Consider the following 20,074-nt stretch of genomic DNA (forward strand, 5'->3'; position numbering starts at 1 on the left):
TAGCCATAACCCTCCTCGATCCAAGGAACCTGCCATATGGCTCTCCAGTTTGTTATGGAACATATAAATTAATTAGCAGAGCTGTAAACCGAAAGTTGCAACGGGCTAGGAAGGGAAGGGATTTCATACATTTTAATGCCAAGCCCTTCCAAACAATGTTGAAAGCTGATGGTATACATTGGAACCATCATGGTAGGGAAGCAGTTCTGCAGAAATTTATAAATTATGTAGAACATAAGAAAGGAGAGTTCTATGCTGTACAAGCTATGGGTGGGCCTATGGAGTATTGAGGTAATTAATTCTGAGCTCGGGGAATATGGGTATTTTGGCAATTGAGCGTGGGGATGAAATAAAACCCTAGAGGTTTAATAACCCTGGGGGATAGGTTGAAATTTTAGACCTAATCCCTACACTCCTCAAAATTAAATGAATAATTAGCTAAGCTGTAATGAATATTACGAAATTGGGAGAGGGGATAATTTGCACAATGAGGACTTAATCCCTACCCTCTTCAAAATTTAAAATAATCAAATCATTACTAAGTTGAGGTAAAATTGTGGTTGGAATTCATAATTAAATTAAATTAGAACTCCGTCTAGCCAGGTGGAAGTTGCAGCTGATGGCTCGCCTGTGGTCAGGACCTCACCTTGGGATGGTGTTGGACAGACCGTTCTGTAACATACAATGTCTTCCTCATTCTAATCCTGTTGACATTCTTTCCACAACTGGGGCTTCTGATGTTGGCACTGGCCATCCTACATCACTCAGGGCGGCCTCCAAGCCACTTTCCAAGCCACTTTCCAATCCAAATGTTATTCCACCTCAGAGAAAGTGTTGTAAAACTTTTCTTTTGCTCGTCCTCACGTTTGCCCACGGATGTTTGACATTGGGTGCAGGTTCCTGGTGCTGGGCAGTCTCTTCCCAAGGGCCTTCCCAAGCATCAGTCCAAACCTATTCACTTATTATGGTGTACAGTCCCTCACTTGATCATCATCATCCCTCCACTATGGGTTCTATCATCCAGTGGAATTGTCGGGGTTTACATGCTAGCCATGAGGAACTAGATCATCTTGTTTCTCAGTTTACTCCTCTGTGGATGTGCATCCAGGAGACCTACTTCCAGTACATGAACTACGTCAGATAATTAGCCAAGGCATACATAAACATACTTTTGAAGCCTTTGTTTCGCGGTAGAGATTTCATGTTATATTATCCATATTTAGAAGCAACACTAGCTCCAATATCAGTAGTAGTTCATGTACCATTCATAACTGACGAGTTGTTCACAGTATACCAAATACACCCCTTCCCTTCTAAGAATAATAGCACTTTGGTCATTTTAAACATCGACACAGACACCGAACTCATCATGGTCTCCAAGAGACGGAACACTGTCACTTTCGCCTGTGAATCAACGATTGAACGAATGTGCCGTACATCCTTACATGCAGTTCATCTTTGTCTTGCGTACATCTTCACGTTTCAGCCTACTGGAACAGTCCCTTGTGAAATGGCTATCATAAGAAATCAAGACATTCATCACCACTGCAACTTCATTTTTGCTCCAGATAAGCCCATATACGATCAGCGCATTGGACACTCACAGTTTTCTTATTTCACTCATAATACATCAGTTTACATAATCTGTCCAGACATACCACCATCTCATACTTCAGCATCAGGATTTTAGCACCAGACTACTGAGCGGTACTTACACCGTCCATGTCCACTTTTTCCACCATCAATCACTACGCCATCCTCAATCATACACACAAATATTTGCACCCTCTACCTAATATGGACTTAAACATGAGCACAAGTATTAAGTTTATTTCACCTAAGTTTGAAACTATGCAACGAATCAATGAACAATGAAGCCCTGGGAAGATTTGAGTTTGAGTATGTTCAACCCATATAATGTGAATAGCCCAGCACCTACTGTCTTTATAATCTTCTGTATTGCAGTTGCAGTAGTGCTGTTTGCAACGCACAGAATGCATGCAAGAACTGCATACTTGGAGTCAGTATTTATTGGGGGTTGAGTACATGTTCAAGTAAACCCCCCTGAATGAAGTGTGCATATTTTGTATATAGTCATCTATCTATCTGTCTATATACATGTCTGTTTCTTTACTGCAAAGATCTTCTAGTAGTAAGGCAGGATGGGTAACAAGAACCATAAATGATTGTAACCAGTCGTTGGACCAAATACCTCTGTCCAAGGAGAGAATAAATAGTCTCCTAAATATCCTGAAAGATCAATGGAATAAGTACAAAGAGAGTTACTTAACTTTAGAAGCGGCTATAGTAAAGGCTGAGAATAAGGAACTCTTAGAGTCAGAAACTACGAAGTTTGAAAACAAATTAGAAGAATACTTAACTGTGGTAAAGACACTAGAGTCAGAATTAGCTGACACTGCCGCGGAAACACAAATTGTGGCACAGCAGAGTAGAGCTGTGTTACCACAAATAACGCTTCCAGAATTTGACGGGGAGCAGAACTGGAAATCATTCTGGGACCAGTTCAAATATTTGGTGCACGATAGAACGGATCTCCCTAAAGTCACCAAACTTACGTATTTGTTAGGACAGGTCAAAGGAACACCATATCAACTGATAAAAGAATTACCAGTAGAAGAAAATAATTATGAGGTGGCTTTGACCATCCTTAGACAAAATTACGAAGACAGGGAAGAAGTTATAAATCAGTTATTAAGGGATCTAATAGAATTACCCACGCCTAGGCACGATTTTGATTCCTTGCAAAAATTTAGAATTGCAATAAGTTGTAAATTAAGGGCCTTAGGTACTTACGAAGATATTAAGACATCAGATTGGGTGCTTTCAAGAACTGTGTCCTTAAAGCTACCACAGAAAACCAAGAATGCTTTGTATGGTAGGCACCAGAAGGATAATTTCTCCTGTGAAGAGATTGAGGAAGGCTTGATTCAACTCTGTAAACATTTGCAAGGAACATTAAACACTACTGAGGTCAAACAGAAGACTGAAGTAAAGAAAAAACCCACTAACCAACTGATTGGGAAAGTTAAGTCAGAGAAGACTAGGTATGTGCCTAAAGAAGAGATAGGTACTTTCCTTAGCTCCACAAAGACCGAGGATAAAGTATTAAAGATAAGGAATAGACATGCTGAGAATATTAAGGAAATAAAACCTTCCATGGTAAAAGACAGGAAAGTTTGTGTCTTTTGTGGTGAGCAACATTCCAGTGTATCTTGTCAACCGTACCCTGATTATGCTTCTAGAGTAGGGAAGCTTCAGGAACTGGGGTGTTGTATAATCTGTATGAACTCCGAACATACTGCCGCGGACTGTAAGCTTAAATTAAATCTTTGTTTTAAATGCAAAAAAGATCATCATCATAATGCATTATGCCCTAGGATGAAAACTGAGGTTCCTAAACCTGCAAGCGTCAATGTGACAATTGCAAAAGGGAATGCTCCATTAGTAATGCCAGCTGCAGTACCAATTGCAGATGTGAAAGTATTGTTTGAGAATAGAAACCAATTAGTATGTACCCTGTTTGATACGGGTGCTCAGAAAACTTTCATTTCTGCAGACATTGTGGAGAAATTAAAGTTACCTGTTATCGGCAAGGTAAATCTAGCCATTACAGGATTCTTGACAACTAGGAAGGCTCAGTCTTTTGATTTAGTTAGACCTGTAATACAATTAGGCAGATATAAATGCCGTATAACAGCAGCTGTGCTTGATAATATGGAGACAAGTATATACATAAAAAGGATTGAAGGACACCTCTGATCATCTACAAAGCTCAGGGATAAAGTTGGCTAAACAGAATGTTGAATCAGATACTGTGGGTCCCATAAAAATGATAATTGGTTCTGATTATTGTGGAAGATTCCTACACAAGACTTTCAAAGGGAATAAGGTACAGTTGTTCAAGAGTCCAGGAGGTAACCTTATTATGGGTCAGTTGCCTTTTCCAAAACAAGTTAAAGGAGAGGCCAAACTAGTAGACTCAGTCTTTGTTACCCCCACACAGTCATTGATGGTAGCTAGAATTGGTGCAGAATTAGAACCTACTCAGATAAATGACTTGTTGGATGAAAACATTGAACCTGTACACAAACTGTGGGACCTAGACAGTATAGGTATACACTCTGAGGAACCAACCCCTGAAGATAAAATAACTTTGGATCTGTATAAACAGTCTGTGGAATTTAAGGATGGACAGTATTGGGTAGGATTACCATGGAAACTAAACCATTCAGAGTTACCAACAAATTACCAAGCAGCTAAAGCTCAGTTAAATTCTCTTCTAAGAAAATTGAGAGATAAACCAGAACATCTGACCCTGTATGATAATATTATAAATGATCAAGTGAAGAATAAATTTACAGAGGAGGTAGAATACCCTGTTAACCACAAAGAAGGACACTACTTACCACATCATGCTGTAAGCAAGGATTCAGTAACTACTCCCATAAGGATAGTATTCAACTGTAGTAGTAAAGCGTCCAAGGGATCAGCTAGCTTGAACGATTGCCTATACTCTGGACCTACACTAACATAGAAGTTAGGGAATGTGTTACTAAGATTTAGAGAGAAACCTTATGCATACACAGCAGACATTAGTAAGGCTTTTCTCAGAATAGGACTGAGAGATGAGGATAGGAAATTTACAAAATTCCTCTGGCCTCATGATCCTCAAAATGAGGATAGTCCATTGAAAACTTACTGTTTCCGATCGGTGCTCTTTGGCTCTTGTGCTAGTCCTTTCCTACTTTGCAACACTTTAAAGCATCATTTTGAAAATGCCAAATGTCCAGAAATAGGGCAGGCTTTTTATATGGATAATTTGCAAGGTGTTGCTGATACAGAGTCGGAAGCTTTGAAGGCTTATGAAGTAGCCAATTTCGAATGTGGGAAGGCAAATTTGCCGTTACAGAGCTGGAATACAAATTCACCGCTTTTGAGGAATAAAGTACAAGAGGACTATCCAGATTCTGACATTCCCAAAATGTGTTAGGTCTTAACTAGGATACAACAGCTGATGTAATAAGTTTGAAACCAATTAAGTTCTATGATGTCACTCTCACCAAGAGGTCCCTGTTAAGTCAGGTTTCCAAGCTATTTGACCCATTACGATTTGTCAGTCCTATAGTTATTAGGGGCAAATGTTTAGTACAGGAGGCTTGGCGAGGAAAGTTAGGCTGGGACACTGAATTAGGTGAGACATATGTGGAACAATGGGAACAGATTAGAAAGGAGTTTGAAACTACATCAAGCATATGTATTCCCAGGGAAATAAACAGTAATGAGAAGTCGCACTTACACATATCTTGTGATGCTTCTCAAAGGGCCTATGGAGCAGTAGCTTATTGCGCAACAGGAGAGGATAGTAAGATTATAATGTCCAAAGCCAGAGTTGTGCCAATTAAAGGAAGAACCCTACCTCAAATGGAATTGGCTTCCATAGAAGTAGGAACTAAATTGGCCAGGTATATAACCACTACTCTTCATACTCAGTTTGAGGATATCTACATATGGACTGACAGTGAGATTTGTTTTCACTGGATAGGGAAGGAAGGAAGACAGTAAAATTCCTTTCGTCCGTAATAGAGTGAAGACTATTAAAGAGCTGTCTTCCAAATTTAATTTCATGCATGTGTCCTCCAAACAAAATCCAGCTGATCTGCTCTCGAGAGGTTCAACCGTAAGGACACTGATCAAAGAAAACTTGTGGTTTAAAGGTCCTAAATGGTTACTCACTAAGGATTGGCCTGAACAGAAACAGTACAGTATTGCTGAGATTAGTGTAGTGAACTTGGATCCTATAGTACCTGAGCCAGAAGTAATTGACATCAGCCGATTCTCGTCAATAAGACAACTTCTAAATACTACTAAATTGGTTGTTGAATTTTTGAATAAGAAGGTGGGATTTCAGAAATTAGGTCCCCTAGAATACTGGCTGAAAAGAATACAAAGAAATTCTTACGGGGAAACATATAAACTTTTAGGCCAAGACACTTGAAAAGGGAATAAGCTGATGAAGAATTTAGGCTTGTTCTTAGACGGAAAAGGTCTGATAAGATGTCGAGGCCGATTGATAAAGGCTGACTTGCCCATCCAAACCAATCATCCCATTTTATTACCTAAGAGTGGATGCTTTGTACAACTTATTATAAAGGAAGCCCATGATTCCACTCTCCATGGAGGTGTACTGCAGACCTTAGCCCAAATTCGGGAAAGGTACTGGATTCCTAAGGGCAGACAGGTTATTAAAAAATATCTCAAAAACTGCATATTTTGTAGGAGGTATGAGCAGCGACCTTATATCTACCCAGGACCACCAGCCCTACCGAAGGATAGGGTGAACATAAGTCGGCCCTTCCATATAACAGGAGTGGACTACACAGGGGCTATAACTGTTACGGGTGAGGAAACTCCCCATAAAGTTTACATTTGTTTATTTACTTGTGCCTACACAAGGGCAGTCCATCTAGAATTAGCGGAAGACCTAAGCTCAGAGACATTCCTCAATGTCTTTTGCAGATTTGCCGCTAGAAGGTCTTGTCCTGGCAAGTTAATAAGCGACAACGGAACTAATTTCGTTGGAGCAGCACCTTTACTGTTGAACATAATGAACGACCCAAAGGTTAGGTCGGCTCTGGGAATCCGAAATTGTATTTGGCAGTTCACAGCTCCAAGAGCTCCATGGCAAAATGGATTTACTGAAAGAATGATTGGTATTGTCAAGAACTGCCTGAGGAAAACATTACATAGAACTAAGATCACGAGAGAAGATTTAAGAACAGTAATAACTGAAATTGAAGCCAGGGTTAATAATAGACCTCTGACTTATCAAGATGACACTAGCGACTCGCTAGAGGCCTTAACACCGGCTCACATGTTATATAGCAGGAAGCTCCATCCGATGCCTTGTGTGGATATCCAGGAAGAAGTTGATGATCCTAACATAGAAAATAATGATTTAAGACAACATCTCGGGAGGGATATCAACATCTGAAAAGGGTGCTGGATACTTGGAACAGACATTGGAGCGAAGGGTATCTTTTGAGCCTACGCGAGAGGTTTTATGGAGCTCAAGCTGCCAGCAACAAATCAGTTATTAACATAGGAGATGTGGTCTTAGTGAAGACTGAACAGCCAAGATCCCAGTGGCCATTAGCTAAAGTGATCTCCACACATCCAGATTCTGAAGGGGTGCTGAGACTCGTAAAAATAAAATGTAGGGGACATACCAGTATAAAAACTATTGATAAACTGGTACCCCTTGAGTTAGCAGCCACTCCGGATCCAGAGGATGGTGAAAATCAAACGGGTCAAGAGGCGCGACCTAGTAGGGCCGCAGCACAGGGTTCTTGAGAACTATGGAGGGAACTCTTGGCTAAGGGTCATATTACATGATACAACGTATCATTTTCCGCCGGCCCCAAAACTGTGGGAAATATTTTCCTCCAGAGCAGTTGCGCTCTCTATTTTTATTATAGTTATCCCTGGTTAAAGGCAGAGGAAAAATTGAGACCGTTGTTAATTGTTCAAGCGGTTTTAATAACCCAGAAATTACGTTCTCTTTAATAATTCTTGTTATTGATAAATTAAATGCTACTGCATTTAACCCCCGTGGACGACTATACATTGTAAATACATGTAATTATGTGGTATTTTCCACTGACCTAAACTGCGTCTGCACGTAAGGTGACGTGGCAAGCAGGGAAAGATTCTCCTGTTAAGGCAGATGTGGAATTAAGATATTTACACAGTTAAAGGGAATATTTGGTCTAACTTTAGTTTAAGTAAAACTAAGATTAATTTGTTAGATTTACCCTGTACATATCATGATGTAATTTAACTGTATTTAGTACTGTAAATAATTAAAGGTTGGCAACCTACCATTCTGTGAGGGAGGTAGGTTGCCGCGTTCACACACTCTGCTCCCAGACATTGTGGAGTGAACACACTCTGCTCCCAGACCTCGTGGAGTTAACACTCTGTTCCTAGTCACTCTCAAGCTAAGTTGTACATACGCACCATAAGGACGCTTGCTTGCTCAAGCAACTACACCAAGCAGCCTCATCGTCATCGGTTAACGATCACTCCCTCTTCACTAGGTAAGTAACCTTTACGAATTGGCCAATTCAAGAGGGGATTAGCTATGAGATAGAAGAGAAATAGTTATTGTAGGTGAGTTAAGGTTAAGTTACGTTTCGCCTAACTCTATGAGACTTGTTTGATTTACTTAGACAACTTTAGGGAAGAGTAACGACCTACGAGTTGTTTACCAGAAATTTCTTGCATAGCGGTGTCCCGGCAGGGATACCAACTTGGATACATTAAACATGTTTCACATTTTTGGTGCCCAGAAAGAGGGCCCCGATTTGTTTAACAGAACTAGTAAACATTTTTCACAACCTTCTTCCAAACTATATTTTACTCTTTCCATTTCACACTCAGATTCCTCCCACATTCTTCACCCTCTCGCTTCTTACTCTCCTTCACCAATCTCTTCACCTCCCTGCTCCTGCTCACATATATATCTCTTTTCTCTCTCTCTCTCTTATCCTCTCCCCTACCTATACTCGATAGCCAGTCACAATATGCCTTCTTCTTTAGTGCCATAGCTCGTTTCACCTCATCATTCCACCATGCTGTCCCTTGCACACCCCTGCATCTTATCCTCACTCCACAAACCACCTCGCAGGCTGCACCTATCTCTTCAGTGAATATATTGCATACTTCTTCCATCCCTTCTATCTACTCTAACTCATACCTTCCCAATCTTTCTTCCACTATGCTCTTATTCTCTGCCAGTTTCTCACTCTCTTGCAACTTCTCCACTCTTCTCACAGGAGCTGTTTCCTCCTGTCTTCCCCTTAGTCTCTTCACCCATTCCCTTTGCAGTCTTACCTTGGTCATCACTAAGTGATGGTCCGAGATTCCATTCCCCTACCCTCTCCACACTCTTGCATCCAACGCTTGTCTTCTCATTCGCTCGTCCACACACACGTAATCTGTCATGGTCTTTCGTTGAACAAGTTCACCGTCCATGCTCCTCATGACTCTCCATGTATACCTGTGGATCATCTTATGCCGGAAAAAGGTGCTGGCCATTGCCAACCCCTTACTAGCACAGATGTCACCAAAGCAGTAACATTCCCATCTACTTCAGCTGGCACACCCCACTGACCAACCACTCCATTCACTTGTATATTTCCAACTTTGCCATTCATTTCCCCAAGTCCTCTCAAACTTGTCCATACATGCTTCTACACTCGCCCAAAATTCATCTTTCACTCTTGCCATTCGGTCTTCTGTGGGCGCATACGCACATACAATCGCCCAAGCTTGTATACCTAATTTTATCCTCACCCATAGAATCCTCGCACACAATGTTCCACACTCTTATTTTCTCCATCCACTTCTTGCTTATCATCAGCCATACTCCCTCTCTTGTCCTCTCATTTTCTTTAACTCCAGCACATATTCCTAAACCATACTCCCATTCTCTCACAACCAGTTAGTTTCAGTCAATCCATATACATCCACTCGTGCAACCTCAAGCAGAAGAACAATCTCTCTCTCTCTCTTCATCATTCTCTCCCCTCACATTCCACGTTCCCATCCTTAGAATGTCCTTTGTCCGTTCCTTGGTCGTAAAAAATATGGTCCGTCCTGGTCTGAGGCGCTTTGTTCGCTTGTTTAGTTAGTTCTTTTTACAGGGTGGAACACTAACCCACCACCAACGCTTCTATTTGCCTCATATGACAAGCAGGGATACTGGGGGGGTATTCTTGAAACCCCCCTATCCCCAGGGGGTACACTTCAACAAACAGAACTACTTAATGGGTACAGATACATTAGTATGTTGCTATGTATATGATAAATACAAATTCTTAACTTACAACTCGATTCTTGGAGTACTTCTAACACTACATCACTAAACTGAGAAACAGACTTGGAGGAAACTGGAATCTGGAAAGAAGAGCTCATTCACCTCTAGCCATTCTTCATCTATCCCAGTAGCCACGTTTTTTTATTCTCCATTCATCAATCAGAACAGTAGCATTATATCTGTTTCAAATACTCTTTTCAAGAGGGTGGTCCCACCAGGTTATTCAACTGGGGGTGGCTCATGCATTCTATGAAGGCGGTCCTCATCATTTGGGTTCGGCTCTGCTTGCTTCATCTCTGTAATTCACAGTGTGTTGATACTTATCACTGCTGATATGCTGTGCTCCAAAATGGGTCGTAGCTGCCAGTACTGATGGTAAACTGAACCAGCGTCAGTCGAGATAGGACGACATCATACGGTCACTTTACATGCTGATACCCCAGATAGTGGCCGGGCAGTGAGCAGGAGGAATTTCTTTACATTTCACAAAGTTACATCATCGACAAACAGTCTGTCAAAACATTTCTTTCCCCTTTGACATGATGGACATTCAGGGCATAGTGCTGGAGGAACACAGTCCAGCGGGTTAATCGTTGATTCTTATATCTAAATTTTGCTAAATAATTATAGGACAAGTAGGTGATTGTCTCCATACACAGCAATATGCACTGAACGTTAACCAACATACATTGAGAAATGTTGCTTGGTAAGTATGAGTGCATGGAGTACATTTTTAATAGTGGAGTAGCAACAACTTTTCGCTAAATTCATAAACAGGTTGTTTAACACCAAGATCATCATCTTGTAACCAACCTGCACCGGCACCAACGCCATTAGAATGAATAGCTAATTTTAAAGACTTACTGAAATTCGGGCTTGGAACAAAGGCTGACTAGCCAAAATCACCTTAACTTTTGAAAATGCCCCTTCATATTCTTCCTTCCACACACATTTGACTCCTTTGTTTAATAAAAGCGTGAGGGGAGCTACATCAGGGGAAATTTACGACAAATCTCCGATAGTAACCCACCACACCCAAGAATCTCTGTAATTTCTTTTCGTTTTTGGGTACCGGTAGCTTGAAACTAACAATAGCCTCAACTTTGCCATTAGGCAGACTTCCTTTACCAGTCCTACCATATAACCCAAGTATTGAACCTGGGTCTTTACATAGTCACACTTCGCTATGCTGATTACTAAGACAGTAGATGGCAGTCTCTGCAGCAAGGCATCTAGCTGGACCAGGTGTTCATCCCAGGAGTTACTCAACGTAAACAAATAATCACTATATGTGTCACATTCCTTGATGTCACCAGTAAGTTTGTTCATTAGCCTCTGGAACGTGGCTGGAGAATTTTTCATACCACATGGCATGTCTTTGCATTTGTAAGTATGACCATCAGCCACAAAACGGGAAGTTTCTTGGACCCTTTATGTAAGTGAGACCTCCCAATCTCTCTTAAGTAAATGAATTTTGGTAATGAACTTTGTACTGCCTATATTGTCAATTTATTCATCTTCTCTAGAAAGTGGATAGGTGTCAGTCTTAGTGAGAGAAATGGCCCTACAATAATCTGTGAAAAAAACGATAGGACTCCGGATTTTTTTAACTAAGATGACTAGCGGGCAACACTCGATTTGGTGTGGTTCGATCAATCCCTGCTACATGTAGATAAGCTCCTACTGGATAATGGACTGCGTCTGTGAACTCACACGATTGGGAGGTTGCTTTACATGACAGACAACTCCAACATCGACATTGAGTTGTGTTGCATCTATTAGCCCAGAGGAGTTCAAGAAAACACAAGGATACATCCCGTCATTCACCTGTTAAGTGAGAGAGTGTTTCCAATTTTCCTTCCACGTCTCCTGGTTCTCTCTTCAACTGGCAGTCTGGCCATATGTCAAGGGCAGCCTTGTTCATCTACTGTCTCAGCAGCTGACACAACACATGCAGTGCTAGGGGTTCCCACATCCTCTTGCCCAGAGTAATCCTTCTGCATATTGACATGGCACAACCTTCGTGTCCTCCAGTCTTTGGTCTGTTTAACATAGTCAACATCACCTACCCTCTTCTTAACTAAATCAGAGCCTGAGAAACTTGCCTGTAGTCCATGAACAGATAGCCAATCTAGCATGTTGTCTACTAGGTGAAACAGTGCTCCTAGCCTGCTTAGTTTTATCACACTAACTCTTTGACATCTTTCGAGCGGACATCAAATTTACTTTCGGTACTTCAGAACTCTTGGCTAGTCTTGATCTGAAATATGAGACACACTGTAGGTTAGCAGATTAACATGTCCATCATTGCTGACCCAATGTTCCTTACACAGTTTTAATGGACTTCTCTTTGTGTGACCAAAATTCAGCTCAAACTAGGAGTTACCTATGGACTCAATTGGCGTCTCTCTGGTTGCAAAGAACAGGAAGGGAAACCTTTGTCCCAATCCTTTTCATGAACGATACAATATTTCTTTAACATTTGTGTGAGGATGAGTTGATATCTTTCCAGTGCTCTCTGACTCTAAGGATGGTAGGCTGAGTTGATGTGGGAGATCACAAACCCTTTGAGGGTTGGTCTGAATAATTTTGACACGGAACTGTTCCTCTGATCTGATTGCACATCACTTGGAAGATCAAACTTAGTGAAACAAATTATCTCCCTTAGCACTGTTTTAGCTGGAGTGTTTCTCAAGAGGATGGCTTCAGGATTCGTAGTGGCCATGTCTAACGTAGAATATACTGGTAATGATGTCCTTGGCAGAGCCGACAATATTTAGAACTCTACTGAACGGGGCATCAAAGACAGGAGGAGGAACCAGTGGCGCTACAAGAACAGGCTTGTTACTCTTACCGACCAGCTGGCAGTGTAGCATGAGCTACAATATTGAGAAAAGTCTCAACGAATTCCAGGCCAGTAGAAATTTTAAAAGATGGGAGTAACCGTCTTCCTCTGTCCCAAGTGACCTGCCAGAGTAGAATAATGAGCAATTGCTAGAATTGCTTTCCTCCGTACCTTTGGAACAACCAGTTTTGATGTATATTCTCTCACTCATCATTATGAGCAGCATGGAGAAGTCTCCAACGATGCATCAACATATCATTTACGCATAGATAGAAACACTCGGACAACTCACCCTCACGTTCCTCCTCATTCACTCACTGTAGATTCAGTCCAAACTGCAGTCTCTGAATCAGATCTCGGCATCTCGGCCAATCATAGCTAGACCTGCACTACTATGTGAGGAGTCCTCAACCTCTAACTCATTCAACTGGGCAAAGTAAATATATGCCAGTGAAATATCATCTGGAACCCAATTAGTATGAGTATTATCACTATCAAGAGGGAATTTTGCAGTCATGGCTCTAGTTACAGCACAGGCAGTGCACAGTGGAAGGCATTCTACCTCCAGTGCTTTTGTCCTCTCCTCGCTTATGGGACTTTCTGATACAAAGGGAATTGCATTCACTTGCCCTGCTAAGTCATTACCCAAAAGGAAATGGACCCATTTTACAGGAAACTTTTAACGATGACCACACCTACTGGACCTGAAAATAACTCAGACTGAGGCTTCACTTCAGCCAAGGGAACAGACACGTAATCAACTACTCCCTGTACAGCAATAAGATACATTCATCAGGCTCGGCAACATTTGTTATCGTCTTCAGCATAAGAGACTGTGAAGCACCTGCCTCGGGAAATTGTGACTTCCTCAGTATTTCCATTATCAATTATCACTAGTCATTTAGAAATGAAACTAGCAAACAGGGTGTCATTGGAGGAGTAACTTTGCTTACTGTTTGAAGAAGGATGCTCTGATGGAGACTTATTACCGTCTTCATTAATTCCTTACGGCTGCATTATCCCAGTTTCACTAATGTTCAGTGATAGCTCTTCAGAACTTTGACTATCAACAGCTGACTGTTTCACTCTGGCTAAACACTACTGAAGATGTGTGTGACTGCCATTCAGTCTATGTAATATGGTTGCTCATTTCAGCATTAGCAATCCCCCAAGTATTTATCAGAGCAATAGATTTAGTTCTGTGACATCTTTTCATTTTTCTACAAGACTCTTCCTATTATGAAACTGACAAAACTTGGAAATTCTTACTGATCCATTAGCAACAATGTTCCCATTCCCTGTAGTCGAACTAACATGCTTTGGGGTCACAGTTTTCTTCCAGTGGAAGTCATCTAAATCAATCTGAACTGCTTTGCAAGAGGATGGATTTATTGGGTTTAATGATCCACTTACCTATATCTACCAAATGAACGAGGCTTAGAATCATATATGTGGATAATACTATTATTATCTGCCATAATAGCTGTCTCTTCCAAATTCTCCACCTCCTTCCTAACTAGGTGAGTGCCAACATGCTTGGCAATACTTGTATTCCTTTGTGAAGATCTCCAGGATTAAAAGTTCTCTCAATCAGTTTTCTTTTAGAGTCCTGCCACTGATCAAAATTTTAAAGTACTCAAGGGAGTAGACTGTACCACCAGTGGAAAAGGGCGTTACTCCCGAGGTGGATGGCAAGCTGGTGGTAGGGAGATCGTTACACCAGCCCATGAGCTGGTCCTGACCGTCAACCTTTGCTGAACATTTTCAGTGCTGTCACTTACACAGAGAGTAGGCCAGCATACTCTCATAAAACCTTTACCTTCAACTGTTGACACCACACTACACATTTCCATTCAGCCTTAGGTATGGCCGCTGTATTAACATCAGCAAACGTGATGGTATCTTGGATTGCCACCACCGCCAGGGTAAGGCTGGTGGCACAGGGTCCTCCCGGTTGCTATCAAGTGACCATGCTGACAGCGACAATTGCAAATACAGTTCGTCCTCTTCAGCAACGAAGCGCAGGTTTGGCCTTATACTTAACCAGTATCCGTGGTATTAGTACCAATTTGTATTCAGTTCACTTTTCTCTTTAGTCAGTATCCCCTCTAGCCCTGTTCCTCACAGAATCCCAAATCTCTCCGTCTACAGAAAAATCCTTACTTCCTTCTCCAGGTTACCATCTATTCAAAAACTTACGGAAGAAGGGTTGCACCTGTTGTTATATCATCTGAATTTCAGTTGACACAATAACTAATTTTGATTATTCACTGTATAAACTAAATTATTTAAATATTACCAAATATATCCGTGTAGTCTATCACTTCCCCAGTGCTCTTCAGAACCCAATGTATCTGACTCCATATCCACACAGCTGACTAACCTTAAATTCATCCTTTGCGCTGAAATTACTGTTTTGGGTGATTTTAACGTACATAATATAGAATGATTATCGCATTCTGCCAGGACTGACGATACTGGTTTAGAATGCGAGTGGGTTGCAGAATCATTTAATCTCATGCAGTTGGTAAAGCAGCCAACCTGAATACCAGATAATCCTGACTCTAACGCCTATCTCTTGGATCGATTCCTGACAAATAATCCAGATCAATACACGATAAAAGTACTGTCACCATTTGAATCCTCTGACCACAATCTCATCAAAGCCTCATTAGTCAGCTCTCCCAAACCTCCCCGTTCTAAACCAGTCACGGTGACCCAATGGCACATTGATGGGGCAGACCGGGATGGATTCAGAAATGATCTTGCTTACACTCTATGGCAGTCTTTCTTCTTTATTGACATCAAACTTACCCAGGCCCACATTTATGACCTAATACAAGATGGTATGGAATTGTTTATACCATATCAACAGTTCACTAACAGATCAGACTCCCCAAATGGTTTGATAGAAATTGTGCCACAGCAACGGCTCTAAAGTAATTAGCATATAACTTTTACTTAAAAAAGAAAATTTGAATTACTCAGTCAATTTGAAATTGCTAGAAACATTGCAAAAGCAGTAATAAATCACTAAATCAAACTTTTCTCACAACCAAGCATCCAAACTATGAAAGAATCCCAGTGACAAGAGAAGATTCTGGTCAACTCTCAGTTCTTTCATTAACAACTTTAGCAAATAATCACCCATTCCCCCACCAAAATCTGCAGACGGTAAAGTTAATTACCTTGCCAGTACATTTGCCATAAATTCTACAGCAGCGGAAATCAGCCAGAACGTCCCAGTACTTGAACTTGACACTACCGAAATTCCTCCACTTAAAATACAGACTAGATACGTAAAATCCATCCTAGACAATTTAGTAACCAACAAAGCTCCAGGCACAGGTGGAATTCCTCCATTTGTTCAGAAAAAGTGCTTTCCAGAACTTGCTTCTGTTATGGCTAAATGATTCAGGCTATGCATACGTACTTCTTCAGTCCCTGGTTCCTCGAAACAGGCCAATATGCGTCCAGTTTCGAAGAAAGGAAGTTCCTATGACCCCTCTGATTACAGACCAATAGCTATCACGTCTCCTCATGGTAAAGTAATTGAAACTAGTGAAAAAGCACAGACTTTAATATCATGTGTGATGCCCGATCCCTTTTATTGGATGTTGTTGTTTGAGGCTGACTTACAACGAGCACCACAATTGTATCCCTAGGGTTCGTTCGACCCTTATTGTTGGACTAACTGTGGAATCGGTTGGGATCCGAGATTATTCAAAATAAATTTAATTCTCTCTAACAAATATCACACAAAAGGAAAATTGGCCGTTCTGAATAATTACTAATAGGAAAGAAATTTGGTAGCTTGATCGTGAGTAGCGTAACAATAAGAGAATTTTTAGGTAGCGAAACAATAACAACTTTGGGTAGCGTGACAATGCAATAACAGAACTTTATACTCCCAAAACCGATTCAGGACAGGGGTCGAAAACAATTCCCACCAAGGCACGAGGGTTATGAGAAGTTATACAGGATTTGAGAGATATAAGAGAGGAATGACAGTGAAACTCAATAAACTTTTCAAAATGCTGAATTTACTAATATCTCTCCTTTCGTTAAATCACATTACATTATACTATTCAATTTACTAATAAATGACAACTTAAACTGATTTCTTCTCTAAGAAATGAAACTTTACTTTTTTATAGAACTCTAGATTTTTCAATCATTTAACATTTTATTTATTCACAGTACACAGAATTTTCTCCACAACGAATTTTATACAGGCACATTTACCTCAGTTAGCCAACAAATCTTATTACCCTTTAGATCTCACTCCTCCCCAACATCAGTGAAACTTCACATCCTACACTCGTGGGTAGATAAGTCTTTCTCCGAGCACATCAGGCGAGTGAGTTTGCCTTGGGGACTCACTAAACAATTACATAATCGAAAGAACTAATCACTGTTCTGTGTAAATGATGAGTGTACAATGTAAATCCTAACGAACTTCGCTTGGGCAGTTACAATGGCGGTTAGAAGGAGTTTTTGAGGTGGCGTTTTCACAGCATCTGTACGAGGGCACGAGGGCAAAACTGAGAGTCAGTTTCACTACAACTTGGGTCACAACGGCACACATAATATCACTGAACTTTCACAACGCCAGTATAAACAAGGGGGAAGGGAAGAAAACACAGTAATGAAACTCACCTGTACGTGGCACGGGGGCAAAACTGAGAGTGAGCAAGGAGCTGGCTAATACCCCCCTCTGTTACTTTTCAAAATGCGGGAAACTAAGCGACTTGGATGACGTGTAGGGTACTTTTTGCTTTAACCCATAAGGGTCACAACTCTAAACTTCTGATTCTGAACGGATATAGATATTAATTTTCTTTACTCTCAATCTGACAGGGAAAATTTTATTTTAATTATCCCACACAAAGAGTCGTAAATTGAATCAACAGCGGTCGCCAGCATCTTCTCGGCGGAGGAATACATTACCCAACTATTATGTCATGTCCTAGGGTACTAGCTAACTAAAATTTTTAACGGCTTTCCCCCCCTATACGATATTATTTCTTCTATAAGCATGTTAATCGACAACATTATGACTTTACTATGATTGTATCAGATCTGATTTAATAGAAAATGAGTACAGACAATACGCCACTCAAATACCCCCACGTATGCCTCCAGCAACGCTTCACCTACAACATATACAAATATTCTTAAGGACTAACACAGTATAAATGAGATTTATGATCTTACAGCTACAGAAATAATAACAAAAAGAACATGTATTAATTACTAGGTACAATCATGTTTCTATACTTTAAGCCTAGAAGGGATTAGGGTAAACACAAATGTATAGCTTACGTACTAAAACCTTAACTTACGTGACTCTCCCATGTTTTGACTCTTGTGGCATTACACGGCTCTCCCCCTCTGGAAGCTAAATTTTCCCCTGTCCACTCCATAACACACAGCAGATTACTAACCAAGGAAGGTGTGCCAACGAGACAGATATTACTAGTCAAGCGCCATCACCTTTTACTCTGAATAGACTTTAATTTCTTCATAACACTCTCAACATGACAACTCTTCATCCCCTCATAAGTGGCGCTCTTTCAGCCCACACGTAACACCAACCACATACCCCTGGGGGTTGTTCCACCTGTCACATCTCTCTCTTTCCTATTTTTCTTATTGGTGAAGATATCAGCACCCCAGCTAGCCTCCTGTCCGGGTCAAGGTTATCCACCCACATGGGTTATGATTGGCACTCTCGATAGCAAGATAGTCCCGGGGGCGCTTCCACATTGCTCTCTCAAACACACCTTCGTTTATTCCTCACATTCATTCAACCATGTGTTTCCAGCCTTCCACCCGCCATACTGACTAGTGCTTGCTACGTCCTGAAGTGACCCCCCTTCACCACGAACCGTGCTGATTGTAAGTTGAGGGATGAGCTAGCTTTCCCCCTCGAATTAAAGCACTTGTCCCCACTTCAGTACTAGGTCTACTCTCTCTTTGACTCTGAGTTTGATATTTTTTCTTTCATATAACACCTCTGGCAGTTGACTTTGGTCTGGTTTCGCACACCAACCTTTGCTGTCTCGGAACACAACTTTCCACCACAATTCATCACTAACATTCTTCAATCAACCTCCGGGGAGGCCTCCTAGTTCGAAGAGGTAGGTTCTCATCCTCGGGACATGGGGTAAACTCTTCCTCAAGAGGACCCAATAACCACTCTTCACTACCACTGTACGGCTTCACTTTGTTCGCTGCCCTTTGTACTTTGTTTCCAGTGAACACATTTTCTAACACATCCTCCCCCGTCCAATAATACTTGCACTACTCGGTAAGGTCCATCCCATTTCACGTTCAACTTTCGACATGTCCCTGGGATAGGGGTCTCCCATTTTATCCACACCAGACTGCGAACTCCTACCGACTGATTCTTACGCCGGCGGTTCGCCACACTTCTATACTTTCTGGTCATTTTCCCATGGGTCTGTTTAATTAGCTCGTGAGCAACAGCCAACTCGTCCTCTTCACCATCAACACAGGGCAAGGAAGCACTAACAATTCTAGGCGGGCAGCGAGAGAAAAATGCGAAATAGGGTTGGTGTCTCGTAGAGGAATGCCAGGCATGATTCATCACGACCTGGGTTGGTTGCAGTTCAGGCCAGCGGAGAGGATGCCCATTACTCAAACAGGCCAGCACACTCTTGAAGGTGCGGTGCATCCTTTCAACCATCCCATTACTCTGAGGATGATACGGCGTGATATACCAGATCGTAACATTCCGCCTCCTGCAGAACTCCTGGAACTCCCGACTGCAGAACTCTCCCCCGTTGTCCACCATAACCCCTCTTTAGTCTGCCATAAACTGCCCTAGGTTGTGTACTATCGTGTGTGTATGTTTTGTTTTAAGAGGATAGAATTTAACATATCTAGAGTAGTGATCAATCAGTGTCATCACGTAGCAATAGCCCTGTACTCCAGCAGTCATATCTGTCAAATCTATACTGATTCTTTCCAGTGGTTTATCCACAGGTGGAAACTCTTAATACTGCTGTTGTAGTCCAGCTTTGCCTTTGAATCGCTGACAGGTTACACACTCTTTTACATACTGACAAATATCTACTTTCAAATTAGGCCAGTAGAATTCCTCTGCCTTTTGGATCGTCTTCTTCTGGCCCAAATGTCCAATGTCTCATGAGCTAACTTCATTGCTTGACCAATCATGGTCTGTGGGACTACTAACAATATTGGATAGTGCCATCCGACTTAACCCTGTTGTAATATAACAATTCATTCTGAAGTGCAAATTGACTTAGAGCGGCTTTAGGTAGTCTTCTGGCTGGAAACCTTTC

The 20,074-nt window shown here is 41.3% G+C and overlaps 1 protein-coding gene across 1 annotated transcript; it reads right to left on the reverse strand.

The window, feature by feature from the left end:
• Positions 1–12,134: 12,134 nt before the first annotated feature.
• On the reverse strand, positions 12,135–19,563 carry LOC145395792 (uncharacterized). Its single transcript, XM_080269328.1, has 3 exons — positions 19,045–19,563; positions 14,563–14,700; positions 12,135–12,158 (listed from the first exon to the last, which is right to left on the reverse strand). Exons 1-3 carry the CDS (start codon positions 19,561–19,563, stop codon positions 12,135–12,137), a joined length of 681 nt encoding a protein of 226 aa, XP_080125454.1.
• Positions 19,564–20,074: the final 511 nt, after the last annotated feature.

The sequence above is a fragment of the Coenobita brevimanus genome, chromosome 33 (assembly GCF_032717465.1).
Source record: "Coenobita brevimanus isolate Jiangsu-jjx chromosome 33, ASM3271746v2, whole genome shotgun sequence".
NCBI lineage: Eukaryota > Metazoa > Arthropoda > Malacostraca > Decapoda > Coenobitidae > Coenobita > Coenobita brevimanus.

Excerpts from the sequence above, each read along its gene's own strand:
- LOC145395792 (XM_080269328.1), bottom strand. The coding sequence starts at position 19,563 with ATGGTGGACAACGGGGGAGAGTTCTGCAGTCGGGAGTTCCAGGAGTTC. Across the intron at positions 14,701-19,044 it reads GACCTTACCGAGTAGTGCAA|CAACCGGGAGGACCCTGTGC; the intron begins GTATTATTGGAC and ends GTCACTTGATAG. Across the intron at positions 12,159-14,562 it reads TGTGGTGTCAACAGTTGAAG|ATCAAGACTAGCCAAGAGTT; the intron begins GTAAAGGTTTTA and ends CTCATATTTCAG.